This window comes from Drosophila montana, unplaced genomic scaffold, assembly GCF_035044405.1.
Source record: "Drosophila montana isolate Dmon_TW-CO22-7 unplaced genomic scaffold, ASM3504440v1 contig_1853_1, whole genome shotgun sequence".
Lineage (NCBI taxonomy): Eukaryota > Metazoa > Arthropoda > Insecta > Diptera > Drosophilidae > Drosophila > Drosophila montana.
Window position 1 is genome coordinate 488,429 of NW_026996772.1, and position 13,832 is coordinate 502,260.

General features: G+C 42.5%; 1 protein-coding gene across 2 annotated transcripts; it reads left to right on the top strand.

Annotated features, from left to right (window-relative positions):
• Positions 1 to 2,289: 2,289 nt before the first annotated feature.
• Positions 2,290 to 12,768, top strand: out (outsiders). 2 transcript variants are annotated; one of them, XM_064700607.1, is made up of 5 exons: positions 2,290 to 2,709; positions 10,216 to 10,443; positions 10,509 to 10,635; positions 10,717 to 12,258; positions 12,333 to 12,768. In XM_064700607.1, the coding sequence occupies exons 2-5, from the start codon at positions 10,279 to 10,281 to the stop codon at positions 12,470 to 12,472; spliced, it is 1,974 nt and encodes a 657-aa protein (XP_064556677.1). In that variant the 5' UTR covers positions 2,290 to 2,709; positions 10,216 to 10,278; the 3' UTR covers positions 12,473 to 12,768. The 2 variants fall into 2 exon arrangements, with proteins under 2 accessions (XP_064556677.1, XP_064556678.1); XM_064700608.1 differs by having other exon boundaries at positions 2,307 to 2,347.
• The last annotated feature ends 1,064 nt before the right edge of the window (positions 12,769 to 13,832 follow it).

A 13,832-nucleotide genomic window follows, 5' to 3' on the forward strand; every position in this document is an offset into this window, starting at 1 on the left:
AAATGATAAGGAATTCAAACACTTTTAGAGATAACCAAAATATATATATATATATATACATATATAAGAGTGTCTAAATTATGTTTGGGCCCTGATTGCTTAGAATGCGTAGAAATTTATGTAATCTGTTGATGTTAAATGTTTTCCAAACTAATCAAATGCAAAAGCAAAAAGATTTAAATTGAGAATCTAAAATTAGCTAGCAAAGATTGAAGATGGAAAGTTATATTATGGCGAAAGTGTCAAAAAAGGAATTATTATAATTATTTTAAATATATATAATTGTTATAATGTTATAATTTACAAAATGTATTATAATATCAAAATAGGAAAATGATACCATAATAATTATGATAATGAAAATGATCAATAAAATATAGTTTTATATATCATGCTTATTATAATGGATATTTTTACACGTAGTCCGCCATCTACCAGTGGAATTATACAAATTCTCTAACTGCATATTTTTGAGATCCGCCCTCGATCTGCAAACAAACAGAGCAACTTATTGTTTGTTGAGTAAAACGTGCAGTGACAAGCGCGAATCAGTTTCGTATTGTTTAGTGTGTGCTTTTTTTTCTTTTCGTATTTTTTTTTACTTATTATCTAATATTATGAATTCTCATGGTGAATTATAATATATTAGTGTTAGTCGTCAGTCACATATGCACAGACACACACAGTTTTATTTTAATCGCTCACTATTTCCGTATATATACTATGTGCAGATCTGTAGACACACACAGCCACATTCACAAGCACATATACATATATATAATTATCTATTTTGTTCTTTTTTGCCTGTGTATTGTAATTGACTTTATGAGGCGTCACAAAGCACCTGCTTAGATGGTAGATGGCGCTAGCGAGTGAATGAGCATGAGAATTGGAAAGGGAGAGCGAAAGGGAGAGCGAAAGAGCGAGCTATGACGATGCGACGTCATCAATCAAGCCATGCTCACAGCCAGTCGAAAATGTTTAATGGGAGATTGAGTAGAACGGAAAGCAGAGATTTTTAGAATACTACAGACGCTATAATATACATATGTATAAGCATATGCGTATTCGTTATAGGCTTAAATTTGCGTCACTTGTAAATTATTATATTAGCTAGCTATGAATAAATCAACAATTGATTAGAGCGCTAGGAATTTTTAAAAGTAATAAATAAGTTAAGCCCCAACATACACACACATACATTGGACATGCGTATATACATACGTACATACATATGACATATGTTCTTATGCATGTTTGTACATGTAATTTCGGCATAGATAAAATAAAAGAATTGCTAGTTATTCTTTAAAAGTTAATTATCCATCAATCTACACGCCTATCCGCCTATCTACCTGATTTTTATCTCTTTTTTTAAATTGTGTGTGGCCGTCGCCGGCAGCAGCTGGTCAAAGTTCTAATGCTAAAGATTTCGACAGCCGGTCAGCATTTAAATCAAAGTGCCGCTCGTCTCAGCTCCTCTCTCGGTCCCATCGATCGGCACACTAGCATTGATAATCACATCGTCAGAGTGACAATGTTAGCTGGCGCTGCTGCTGCGCTGCTTTAGATGTGCGAATCGCTGCAGCATAAGAGAATAGTGGTGGGACATGGCGTGAGGGGGGAAAGTGGTCAAGTGCATGGTCTTTGCTGTATGCTAAGCCCGGTTTGTCTGTCGCCAGCCCACGCATTTGGTAAACAGTTAACGCTTAGCCGTCGCGCCAATTGCTCTGCTCTCTCTTCTCTGCTCTGCTCTGCTGAATTAAATGTGTGTGTGTGCGCCTAGCGATAGCTAACGAGCATGTTAAACTCGAACTATTTCTACCCTGTACCAATATACATATGTTCATACTCATACAAAAAAATATTTATGAATAATATAAATAAACTTAATAACTTTTTAAATAAAAATAATGAATATACGAAGAAAAAAGTTAACTTAAGTTACCTTTCCTGAGATATAATCTGTGAAATCAAAATTGAATTTTATATAGCAACTTTATTGTATTGTAAAAATCATAAAATTCAGCCGTTTTTCCAACCATTTAATATACGATACGTATATCAAGGAATAACTTATTTTTAATATAATACGAGTAGCAAAAATCAATTAATTGAATTAATCTTTTGAGGCTTAATTTCCATGATATCTACACTATTTTGATCAGTGTCTTCCACTCAGTGACATGTGCCTTAGCAAAACTGAGCATACCCACCTAATAGCAGCATATCGAAATGTAGGGTATATAGCTATAAAGCAGGCAGCAGTATTTGCTGTCAGGCAAGTCGAGTGCTGGACGCGTAGCAGTTAACAACGGCGACACGGCCGACTGAGCCAAAGCAGCGTGTGTGTTTACATTCAATTACATTTGTATTAACATTAACGCTAACGTTAACATTAACAATAACATCTACCTTTACATTTGTATTAATCAAGCCCCGTTTTCACTGTAACTATCAGAACCGTAATTGTGTTTGTGCGTTGTTCTGTGCAAAACTCGAACCGTGAATTTGAAAAACAACAATTAGCCAATTTTTATTTTTTTTTTGCTGTGCATATATGTGTGTGTGTAGATGTGTTTATCAGTCCACGATTTTATTTATATAAAACAAACACAAATACAAGTGAAAAACTTGCGCTAAATTTATAGCATACGAGTCAAAGAGAAGCAAAAGCAAAAGTTCGCATAAAAACGAACTAACTGACGCGTAAGTTAACTAACAGCAACTGCAACAAGTGTTGAAATAAAGTTAAAACCAAACAACAACAAAAATACAGTTAGTCGGGCTGGGGCATGCGCCCTTTAGCTGGCAGCCCCAACGGGGGTTCCCGAAAGCCCTGACCAAATTGAGTTTGTCAAAAGCAGCGCAAAAACAGAGTGTCAAATCGAATTACCAGGGCTTTTTCCACATTTCTTTTTTTTGTGTTTTTTTGCGTTTTTGTTTTTTGCATTTTAAAAATATTTTTGCCTTGGGGCCATATGGAGCACCCTGTAGAAAGTTTTTTTCCCCCCCAAATAGTCGTAGCCATTAGCGAGACGAACAATTTGCTGCATGTTGCAAGTCATTCTGGAAACCAGTTGTCTCAGGTTACAAGCCAACGATTAGCAGTAGAGGAAATAGAAGTCTGGGGAGCATACAAATCGTATTACTCAAGCAGTCAAATTATTTAACTGGCACATATTCCACTTAGTTTCGCAGCCTGCAATTATCGACTGTAATTGAATTAATTTTTTATCAGCCAGCAATTTTACTGGTCCTTGGGCAAATCGTCATTACCTCAAACGCACAACTGTTATTTGTCTCAGCCAAACTAAGCCATAAAACATATGTTATCATGTCTTAAGATTGGGTTAGGGTTTTTTGTCGGGCCACAAGATCAGCTTCGCCTTGGGGCCTCTTGGTGGGTGGGAATGGCAAAGGAAGAGAAGAAGAGAAGAGAATGGGAAAAGAAGAGAGTCTGATTCTTCCGTCTGGATATATCTTGAGTTTCTGGCTTATATATATATATATCATATATGTCCTTAATCCTAAGACACTAGATAGTTTGGGAAACCTATATAGTGTATGGGATGGGAAAAGAAGAGTGTCTGATCTGAATATAGAATATATCTTGTCTTATATTTATCATATATATCTTTAATGGTAAGAAACAACCCGATGCTAAAGAGATTATAAATGTTTTGGGTATCTACTCAAACGGAAAGTTATCATTTAACTATCTTAATAGCAGCTTAAAATCCTGATTCCCCATGGCTATGAATATACTTAGTAATATTTTCTATGCCATCAATATACATACATCTATATTTTTGCAGTATATTTACCTATTTTTTATTGAATAATAACAATTAATCAGTTTGTTATCTGCATGAGAACTTTGCTGGGACCGACAGAAGTTTAGTAAAGTATGCTAACTTTACTATTATATAACTGAATTGATATAGATTTCCCTCAGTGTAGATACTTATTTATTTCGCCGGCAGGCGGATGTGAATGCAGATTATCAGCCGAACCCTGATATACACATACTTAGTACTTAAATTTCGAACGGTGCGAATGGAATATGGAATATCATGAGTGAGTGAGGCCCCAGTTATCGCTCGGACTGGAATCCCAATCGATAAGTCCTTGGCTTAAATATGTGCAAACGCGATAAATTTAGATCGTTGCAGTCAAATAGATTGCTGTTGGATTGTTGAAACTTCTCCGGTTTATCTGTCAGTTGGGGTCCGCTCGTCATGTTTGACAGCGCACATCCAAGTGGAATTAGCATCGGGCGATGGGGCTGGGCTGCGTTTGGGTTAGCTCCTCCTCAAGTGGCTTTGGCTGCAGCTCGGATTGAATTTCAGTCGCATTCCCTTCACAGAAACACTTAGGGCACACACTTTAGTCGAGTCAAATTGAAGTACGTGAGTTTATTTGTTGCTTCTTGGCCGCAACACGACAACCAAATTCAAAACTCTGCCCACCAAAATGACTTGAAATGCGCATTAAATGCGTAAACAAGCGACACGCCGCTCGCATTGGGCCCAACAGCGAAACCTAACCAAAAAAAAGAAAAAAACCGAAAAACCGAAAAACCGAAAAACCAAAACCCAAAACCTAATTCCCAACACCAGGTCGGTGCGGAACGGGACAAAAGGGGCGCGACACATGTGAGAATGCGCCGGGTATTGGGATTATTCTGCGGCCACCAGGCCAGCCCGGGCCCAGGCCCGGTCCCAGGCCTGGCAACCTTTGCGCGCGGCTGTACTCAGCCGCAACTGCAACTGCAACTGCAACTGCACAAATCGAACACGCAAGGCAATAACAATAATCGAAACGCAGCTAAATCTAAATATAGCTCTAAATACCAACAACAACAACAACTCAAATAGCGCCTAGAACACGTCTGCCATAATCAATGACACGAAATGTTGAATGCGCCTTGCGGTGACATCTTAGCTGGTGGGCGGCACACCTAATCCACATCATAGTCCACAAGCCCCAATAGCCAGACATGCGGACGCGAATTCGTAATGGCACATCTCAGGAACAGACACCGAAAAAGGCTGTCAAAAGAAATTATTTATCGCTAATTGCAGCTAATTTGACATGAGGATAGATTTCTAAACGGGGCTGCAAGCTCAAGTGGTTCGGTTCACGGCTCGAACTGGTTCGAACTGCCTTTTGAACCAGATTTTGCACATGCATGAGCTCGGGTTTTGGTTGAAGTCTCTGCTTTTCTTATATTTTGATCATTTTATGTGAAACTATTCCACTTTGTTTTTGTTTTTCAATAGTATTCATTTTAACTTTTTGCCAAATAGATGATTCGGATGGAGGGGGCAACTAGAACCGGTTCGGTTCGGTTCTAAAACTGGTTCGCAGTCATGGATGGGAAAATGCTTATCACAATATCAATATTTATAGTAAATTATTCTCAAAATAAGAGGTCTACAGGGATAGGAAAAGACTCAAATATGGCAACGAATGCTTGCGATTGTGATATTTAAGTTGTCATAAGGATAAAAACTTGACGAATTTTTCAAAAATAGACGGTAGAAGAGATTACTTGGAGAAGCCTTGGTTAAGATTGTGTTAAAAAGTGAGCTCAACCGATCGCAGTTAGAGTATGGAAATTGCACAAGCCGCGATTGTCACAGAGCACAGTTCGAATCATTTAGTTTTCGATTAATATTCTATTCTAAAAGCGTTACTTCTGTTGCATTTGTTTAGCACTTTACTGTTAGATGAGCACTAGATAAGTGTTCTGTCGTTGTATTTGTTCATTTGCTAAATAGTTGATTTTGTTTTTGTTTTTGTTTCTTACACAATTTGTTGGCACCTCGACTGATCTATTGATTGCACTCATTTCGTTCTCTTTGAACCGCTGAGTAGGTAGCTAGCTATATGTATGTGATTGTTGGGTAATTCCCAGGTCTCCGCCGAAAACCCATTAGAGTGCCATCCATAACGATCCGTAACTGTGCTTGTGCTCGAACGCGTATCGATGGGCTTTAATCAACACTCATTGACACAATTTAATTGTGTTGCATTCAAAGTGAACGAAGCTCAACGATGAGCGGAATTGTCCCGCCCATTGACTTGACTCGTACACTGAGCGAAAATCGTTCGAATAAAATTAGAATTAACAATTAACTGATCGACAAAGTTAGCATAGATTTTCGATCAATTTTTCCATAGATTTCAGTCTTCAGATCGTTCTGCACACACATTTTCTGTCAGTGTACGCATATGTATTGGAACGTATGCGAGTATAATTGAAAAATTGCGTCGTTCGATTAATCTCAATTAAATTGCGAACAAGCTGCCAATTGGCTAGCGAAAAAGGGAACACGAAACACGAAGCCTCAACTTCCGCTTTAAGCGCCAGACACAAGATACATACACACGCACGCACGCACGCACACACGCACACAGATAGCATATGAATGTATCTTCAAGATGCGTTCCTATACATCATTAGCTACACCTGTGGCTACACCTTGTTGTCGCGTTCGACCTGTACTGTGTTCGCTTAAGTATACAAATATGTGAACTTGAGGAACAAGTGTTTTGTTGTTTGTCTTCTGGCTCCGCGCCTGTTACTGATAACAGCAACACAATGCAGCGCGAAAGGGTCAGAGTGAGTGAGAGAGAGGGAGAGGAAGAGAGTGAGAGGGAGGGCTAGCTACAACGAGCTAATCAATAGCGCCGCCATCCGCGATGCCAATATCGATGTCGATGTCGATGTCGATGTCGTTGTCTATGTCTATGTCTATGTTTTATCTAGGAATGAGTCAACAGCGGAGACCAATTACCTTCTGGACAGAGAGCACGATAAGCCTCATCGGGCATTCGGTAGTACGGTATGGCGGTATCTTGGGCGCTTCGGGTTTTGATTTCAATTTTCTCTTCACCTTTTGGTGCTACTTATCAAACATGTTATAAAACATGGGATTTTTGTTTTTCATACTTATTTGCCAATATTGAAGAGCTTGCACTTTATATTTTTGTACATATGTTTGTAGATATTCAGCTTGATGAATATGCTGAATCATTTTGACTTAAGCGTAGAAGCTTGATTAATTGCAGTTATAAAAGTCACGCAACTTATTCAATGCCGACTCATCTTTATATTCAAATATATATATTACTGAATAAACAAATACGAATAGAGTGAGAATTTGAACCGCCGTTTTCCCATTTGTGTATTATAAAAGGAACCCATAAAATAAACTGAAACTTCTTCAGCTACTGAGGTAGCTCCACAAACAGCATGTTGACACAAATTACCTAATAAAGGTATCGTGAAATCAATTAATATATTAATATAAATGCTTTTGTTTAGCAATTGTTAGGCCTTAATGTGTTCCATTCATAATAATCGCATGGGGAATCACAGAGACGAAGACTATTCAGAGCTTGTTCCCATTGAGTACCCGTTCGAACATGTTGCCGCTGTTTGCATAACTTGTGAGGTTCATGAATGAACGACTGCCACGCCCTGTTCGGCGTTCGAGCCGTAGGCCGTCGCTCTCCCCGGACTCCTCCGCGGGAAGAGTACATCAATATTACGCTCAATCATCGCAGTGACGCGCGTGCGTGCGTGTGTGTGTGTGTGTGTGTGCGAGCTAATCACGATCAGATGTACGGCGAATGAGAGGCATTGCTTGTGCCGATGACGACGCCTTTGCGTTTGTCATGTTAATAGCATGTACTTATTATTGTCCACGCTGCATGACTTGCGCAAAGCCGAAGCCGTGGAACGATCGCAACGATCGCGACGACAAATCACAGCAAGCTGGAAACCGGTAACCACATTGATGACGCTTCTCAAGAGTGCTCGCTCTCTCGGCCCGGCCCGGCCCGGCCCGGTCTAGTCCGAGTATTTTGGCTCGCTGGATGGGCCAAGCGAAAGTTTGCGCCAGCCACTGATCGATGGTGTTGCGTGTGAGGCCGTTAAGTGCTGCTCCCCTTTTCCTGGACTTGATCTTGGTCATGGTCTTGATCGCTGTCTGGCCGCGCCCCCAGCCGCCCTCTTCTTTAACAGGCGCTTTCATTCACTCCGCCTCTGACACTGACACCGACACTGACACCGACACTGAGGCTGAGACTGAGACTGAGACTGTCTGTGTCGCAGATCTCTGACAGCGGGCGTCAATTTATGGCACGCTTCGATGGAGTTCAATGGCAAACAAGACGGATGCCACGACTCACTATCTGCAACTGCAATAAAGACATCCAACTGCCAACTGCCAAGTGCCAAGTGCCAAGTGCCTGCATCCACCAGCTGCACCAGTTGCTCGTCTCCGAATTATCGCTGCATAAATAGATGCCATGCGATGAGGGCGACATAAAATGCCAAACAAACTGCATATTCCCGACTAGCCAGCTCCCTATCCACACATCCACATTCACATTCACATTGCAGACTCTTCATTATTTTTACAACCGAACTATTTTTACACCCTGTCCCTGTGGGTCTTATGGCTTTGTCAACAAGTACGCAACGCATGGCTGACACCGTTATATATACATATATATGTACATATATATAGTATATTCCCGATCAGCAGCGAGCTGATATTGACAAGTCATGAGAGATTGCTTATCAATCGAACAACTATATCATATAGCTGGCAACTTCTCTGAACAACTTGAACTGTAAACGTCTTTATATTTAGTTAAATCTGCAAAATCCCATCAAATCGAACTACTTTATTATACGGCTTCTATTGTGGGTCGCTTACAGAAGGGTATTTCAAGTTCGAGGTGCGGCAGACTGACGTTCTATCTTGATTTTGTTTTTATAGTTTTTTAGTTTTTATGAAGGACCCAATGCCGGCGACAGTCTGCCTGTGCCCCTGTGCCCCTGCCCCCGGCAGTTCCTGTTGGGGGGACTGGCCTGTGCCTGGAATTCTGGTTCGGTTTACGACTGGGTTTGCCTCCCATCTGGCTAGATCGTCGGCCATTAAGTCAGCTTCTACAGGCATTGCATTGATCTCTCTGAACCTGGCACACCCGCTAAGTGATTTCCTGGCGGAGGCGGAGGAGGAGCTGCGATTGGTACTTCTTCTGGCGCGGCCAAAGCAACTGTCGTGTTTTGCATATAAAATCGCTAGAAAGATCGGCGCGTTTTTAGTCACGTCGCGCCCTTATGACAAAATCAACAATAGTTGTACATATATAGAAAGCACATCAAAGATGGGCCCGCCCCCAAAAACAACGTGTGTAGAGGGCGGGCCGTCGGGCCCGTGTCTGCCGACATCGTTGTCGTGGCGGCAATGCCAATTAGCAATTAGAGCATTATCTAGCATTAGGCAATAATAATAATAGTAATAATTGCGATGAGGTGCGCCGCGCCAGAAGGAGTCGCACTCTAATAGTCGATACTCGATATGCCGCAATTATCCGCCCTGGAAAATGGCGACATATTTGAATAGCTAATTGCCCGACTCCAAGAGAAATGTACGTGGTCTTCCCGTGGCCCCGACCACAAACAATTGAAATCAGCGCTAACTTTGCTATGGCTCAGATTTAATCGCTTTTCGAGAATGTCTTTGATTTTCTGCCAACAATTAGCATCGGTTTGTACAGCTCATAAACTCTTTGGGTAACCGGAATCTGTTATCGGAATATGGTTTTTCCCTCTTTTTTCACTTTTGTTTCCAAGGACTAGGTCAATGTCGCCCAGCACAGCACAGCACAGTTTGGGTTATCTTGCGGTTATCTTATCGGGTCGAAGATTCAGCTAATAATAACATATCGGATTGGTAAAAGACAGAAAGAGAGAGATGGAGAAAAAGAGAGAAATGTGATGAAGAGAACGAACTTTGTTCCCAATATTTATCCTTGTTACTTTTGAACCCTCCCGAAAGGCATGCTGATTAAAGTTCTTCTTTCTTTATGGGGTTTGGTTTTAATGTTGTCGAATTAACGCATTATATAGGGAATATCTTGGGGAAACCTAAAACAAAGTTGAACTTGTATACTCACTATATCAAATGGAATCTAGTGCAGAACGAGGATTTGTCGAAGACAAACGCCGTAGTTCAAAAAGTTCGGCTAGGTTATGCCATACTTATAAAGATAATAGATATAGTAGAACCCCAATGAAATGCTCTGTCAAAAGCTGAACAAACTATTTATATACAATATACAATATTATTATATTTTTATGATATTTTTTTCTTTTGCTTTCATGGACTCTCTCCTTGGCCATATCAGCAATTAACTTGGGCTATTGAAAACAGAAAGTAAGGCATTTTGTGCCCATCTTCAACCGGGATTATGGACAAATCGACGCTGACGCAGAAGAATTACGCTAGTGTCTACAATGAGACGACGAAGCCAAAGAAACCGAAGCGCCGCGACAAAAGCGATTTGGGACCCGATTTTGTGGCGCCCGATGGCGGCTGGGGCTGGGTCATCTGCCTGGCAGCGGGCCTGAACAATGTGAGTGGGCGCATTAATGACGCATCCAAGTTGAGCGCACACACTAATCCTTTGGCAATCCGCAGTTCTTTATGTTTCCGGCGCTGCAGCAGTACGGACTGATCTACAGGGGGCGCATGTCTACCCTGGGATTCGATGCGAAGGAAACGACGATCATTGTCAACGTGGTGATGACCCTGTCCTCGATAGTGGGTAAGTGCGCGACGGGGGAGTAGCTATTAGTGTCGCGTCTTGTTGTTGTTCTCAACAATTCTATTCTATTGTATTTGGCAGGCATCTTCAATGGGGCCATGTTCCGGCGTTTCACCTTCCGGCAAGTGGCGTTGGCGGGCACAGCTCTGGGCTTTCTGGGCATCTTCGGATCGGCCTTCTGCACCACCGTCTGGCAGTATATTGTGTGCCTCTCGCTGATTTATGGTGTGGGCCTGGGCCTGGCCATGGCAGCCGTGTCGCTGGCCGTGAACACATACTTCAAGCAGAGCCGGCGACGCGCCACTGGCTTCTCGTGGACCATTACCGGCCTTGGGCCGATCATCTTTCCCTATGTGTCCACCTTTCTGCTGGACTACTATGGCGCCCAGGGCACCATTCTGATCTATGCCGGCATCGCGCTGAATGCGATGCTCTGCGCCCTCACGCTGCAGCCGGTGATGCGACATGTGCGCAAGCCGGAGAAGCCAGACGCCGATGTCGATGCCGTCGATGCCGTCGACGAAAAGGATCACCCCGAGCTGACCGAGGCCAATGGCAATTTGCTGGTGCCGAACAGCGATCAGTGGTGCGATTACGAGTGCAAGTACTGCCAGTACCAGAGGCGCACCAAGCGCGGCATCTTCTCCTCGCAGTACCTCTTCAATGACGACGATCCCGAGCATCCCGGCTACGAGATCACAGATCCGGGCACACCCATGCTCGCCCGGGCGAACGATGGCTGGTTCGGCTCCAGGCTGTCGCTCGCCTCCGAGCGCCGCCAGGTGCTGTTGCGCCAGGCCTCCGTCACGGTGACAGCGGCTGCCGCAACCAAGGCCAGCCGCGAGAATCTCGACAAGCTGGAGGAGGGCAGCGAGTTGGATCCGCAGCAGCAGCCAGAATCGGGCGCCGGTCTCTACAAGCCGAACTACTTTAATCGCGAACGTGAGGATCTGGAACGCTATGCGAGCAAGACGAGCGTCTACTCCAGGCCGGGCGGGGAGGAGCTGCTGCGCTGCACTTGCGCCGAGGACAAGGTGCTGCTCCAAAAGTCCGCCGAGGCACTGCGTCTACAGACGCTGCAGGCCCTGCAGGCCGCCGAGGCTGACGAGGAGGAGGCCAAGCGCAAGATGACTTTCCGGCAAAAGGTTAGCAAATTCTTCGATCTGGATCTGCTGCGCAACTTCACGTTCGTCAATCTGGTCATCGGCATGAGCATCATGATGTTCGGCGAGATGAACTTCTCGGTGCTGACGCCCTTCATCCTGAACAGCTATGGCTACACCGACAAGCAGAGCTCAATGGTAATGTCGCTGCTGGCCTGCATGGACATCTCGGTGCGCTTCCTGGCGCCGCTCTGCCTGGAGAAGGTCAAGCTGGACAATCGGGTGCTCTTCGCGTTTGGCATTGTCTGCATTGCTGTCGGTCGCGTCATTGTCACAATGACCTCCTCCTACGATGTGGTCGTGGCCGTCTTTCTGCTAATTGGCTTCGGCAAGGGCTTTCGCACCATATTCTCGCCCCTGATCATACCCAGCTATGTGCCGCTGCGTCGCCTGCCCGCCGCCTCTGGCCTGCAGCTGATCTTCAATACCATCTTCTCCTTCGCCATGGGCCCCCTCCTGGGTGAGTATTACTTACAGCACACTCTCTCCGCACTCTGCTAAACTTTCATTCCCCTCGCTCATGTCGTCGTGCAGGCGTCGTCACGGAGGCCTACGGCTACAGCGCCACCATCCACACGATCAACATACTCACGGCTATGGCACTGCTCATGTGGATCTCAGAGTCGGCGATTCGACGTGTTCTCGGCAAGCCGTACAGTGCACCGGAACAATAGTGGGCGGCACAAGCGTCCTGACAGCTGAGGGAACTGAGCTACTTATGCGGGCCACCACTGTAGAATTGCAAGTGAGCCACTTATGCGGGCCAACACTGTAGAATTGGATGTGTGCTACTTATGCGGGCCACCACTGTAGAATTGGATGCAGCATCGATCTGCAATACCTTGTGCAAAGTATTACCTTAAGCAATTTTCACTACCTTAAGCTTCTCCCGTAAGCGCTTAATTTAAGAATTTTAACTCGTGCTATCGACGATTGGGCATGATTACTTTTTTTGCCATAAGTACTTTTAGGTTATAATGTTGTTTTTTATCAAATGTGTTTTTTTTTTTTTCTACTACGGTACTGTACTTTTTGGAACATTGAGAATTTCACTTGGTCACATTCGGTGATTCGGATTGTGAACTGAACTGAATTAACATTTATTTGATGTTCAACGAGCCAAATTCAACCAAATTTTATTTGATTTAATATTGTTTATAATGATAATAAACATATTTAATATATATATAAGTATGATATTTTTAATGTCCAGCACAAGAAGCAGGCAGAAGTGTATAGGAGATATGATAAACATTTTTTTTCAAGTAGAAATGTAGAAATATATCTTAATCGAACTCACAAATTGCACAAATATGTTGCTTATCGCTGCACTTAATTAGAAAGCAAAACTAGCTATAAATTTAATCCCAATAACGATTTTTGAAAGGGCAGAAAACTTCAACTGAAACTCTTCTCGAATGCCCGATAAACATTGAGAATATAATACATATAACTTGTAGTGAAATGCTCGTAATAGAAATTTTTCGCTTTCGATTGTTTTTTTTATTGATATCTCGAGTATGCAAAGTGTGATTATCAAGTGTAATACCTTTTTGGACTCGTATCGATCACATTTATCGATTGGCATTCAAAAATTTAAAGGGGTAACATCATAATTGTTTTTGTGATTTCTTGATATTTAAGGTAAATAAAGTCAGATTATGGAGCGATGAACGATATATGTTTTTAGACTGTTAAGGATCACTGGCATCACAAAAATCTTATTGTAAATTTTGTCAAAAATAGCAAAGACAGATCTAGTTATAATTTAGTATTGGTATATTATCATAATTTGAAATATAATAAACAAGTTTAACTTTAACCTGCAAGGATCTCTTTCAAATGTTAGGAATAGGATGGGTGAAGTTCTCTTTGTTAATTGGATAACAAATATATTTTTTATATACAGTTGACAATAAGTTTCGAAATTACATACTGTCAAATAGTTAGCGAGCATGCCTCGCAACGAGCACCTGCTAACAGAAGAACCCTAATACGAACAGCGAGTGCTGCTGTCAATTAACAGAGCCCTAA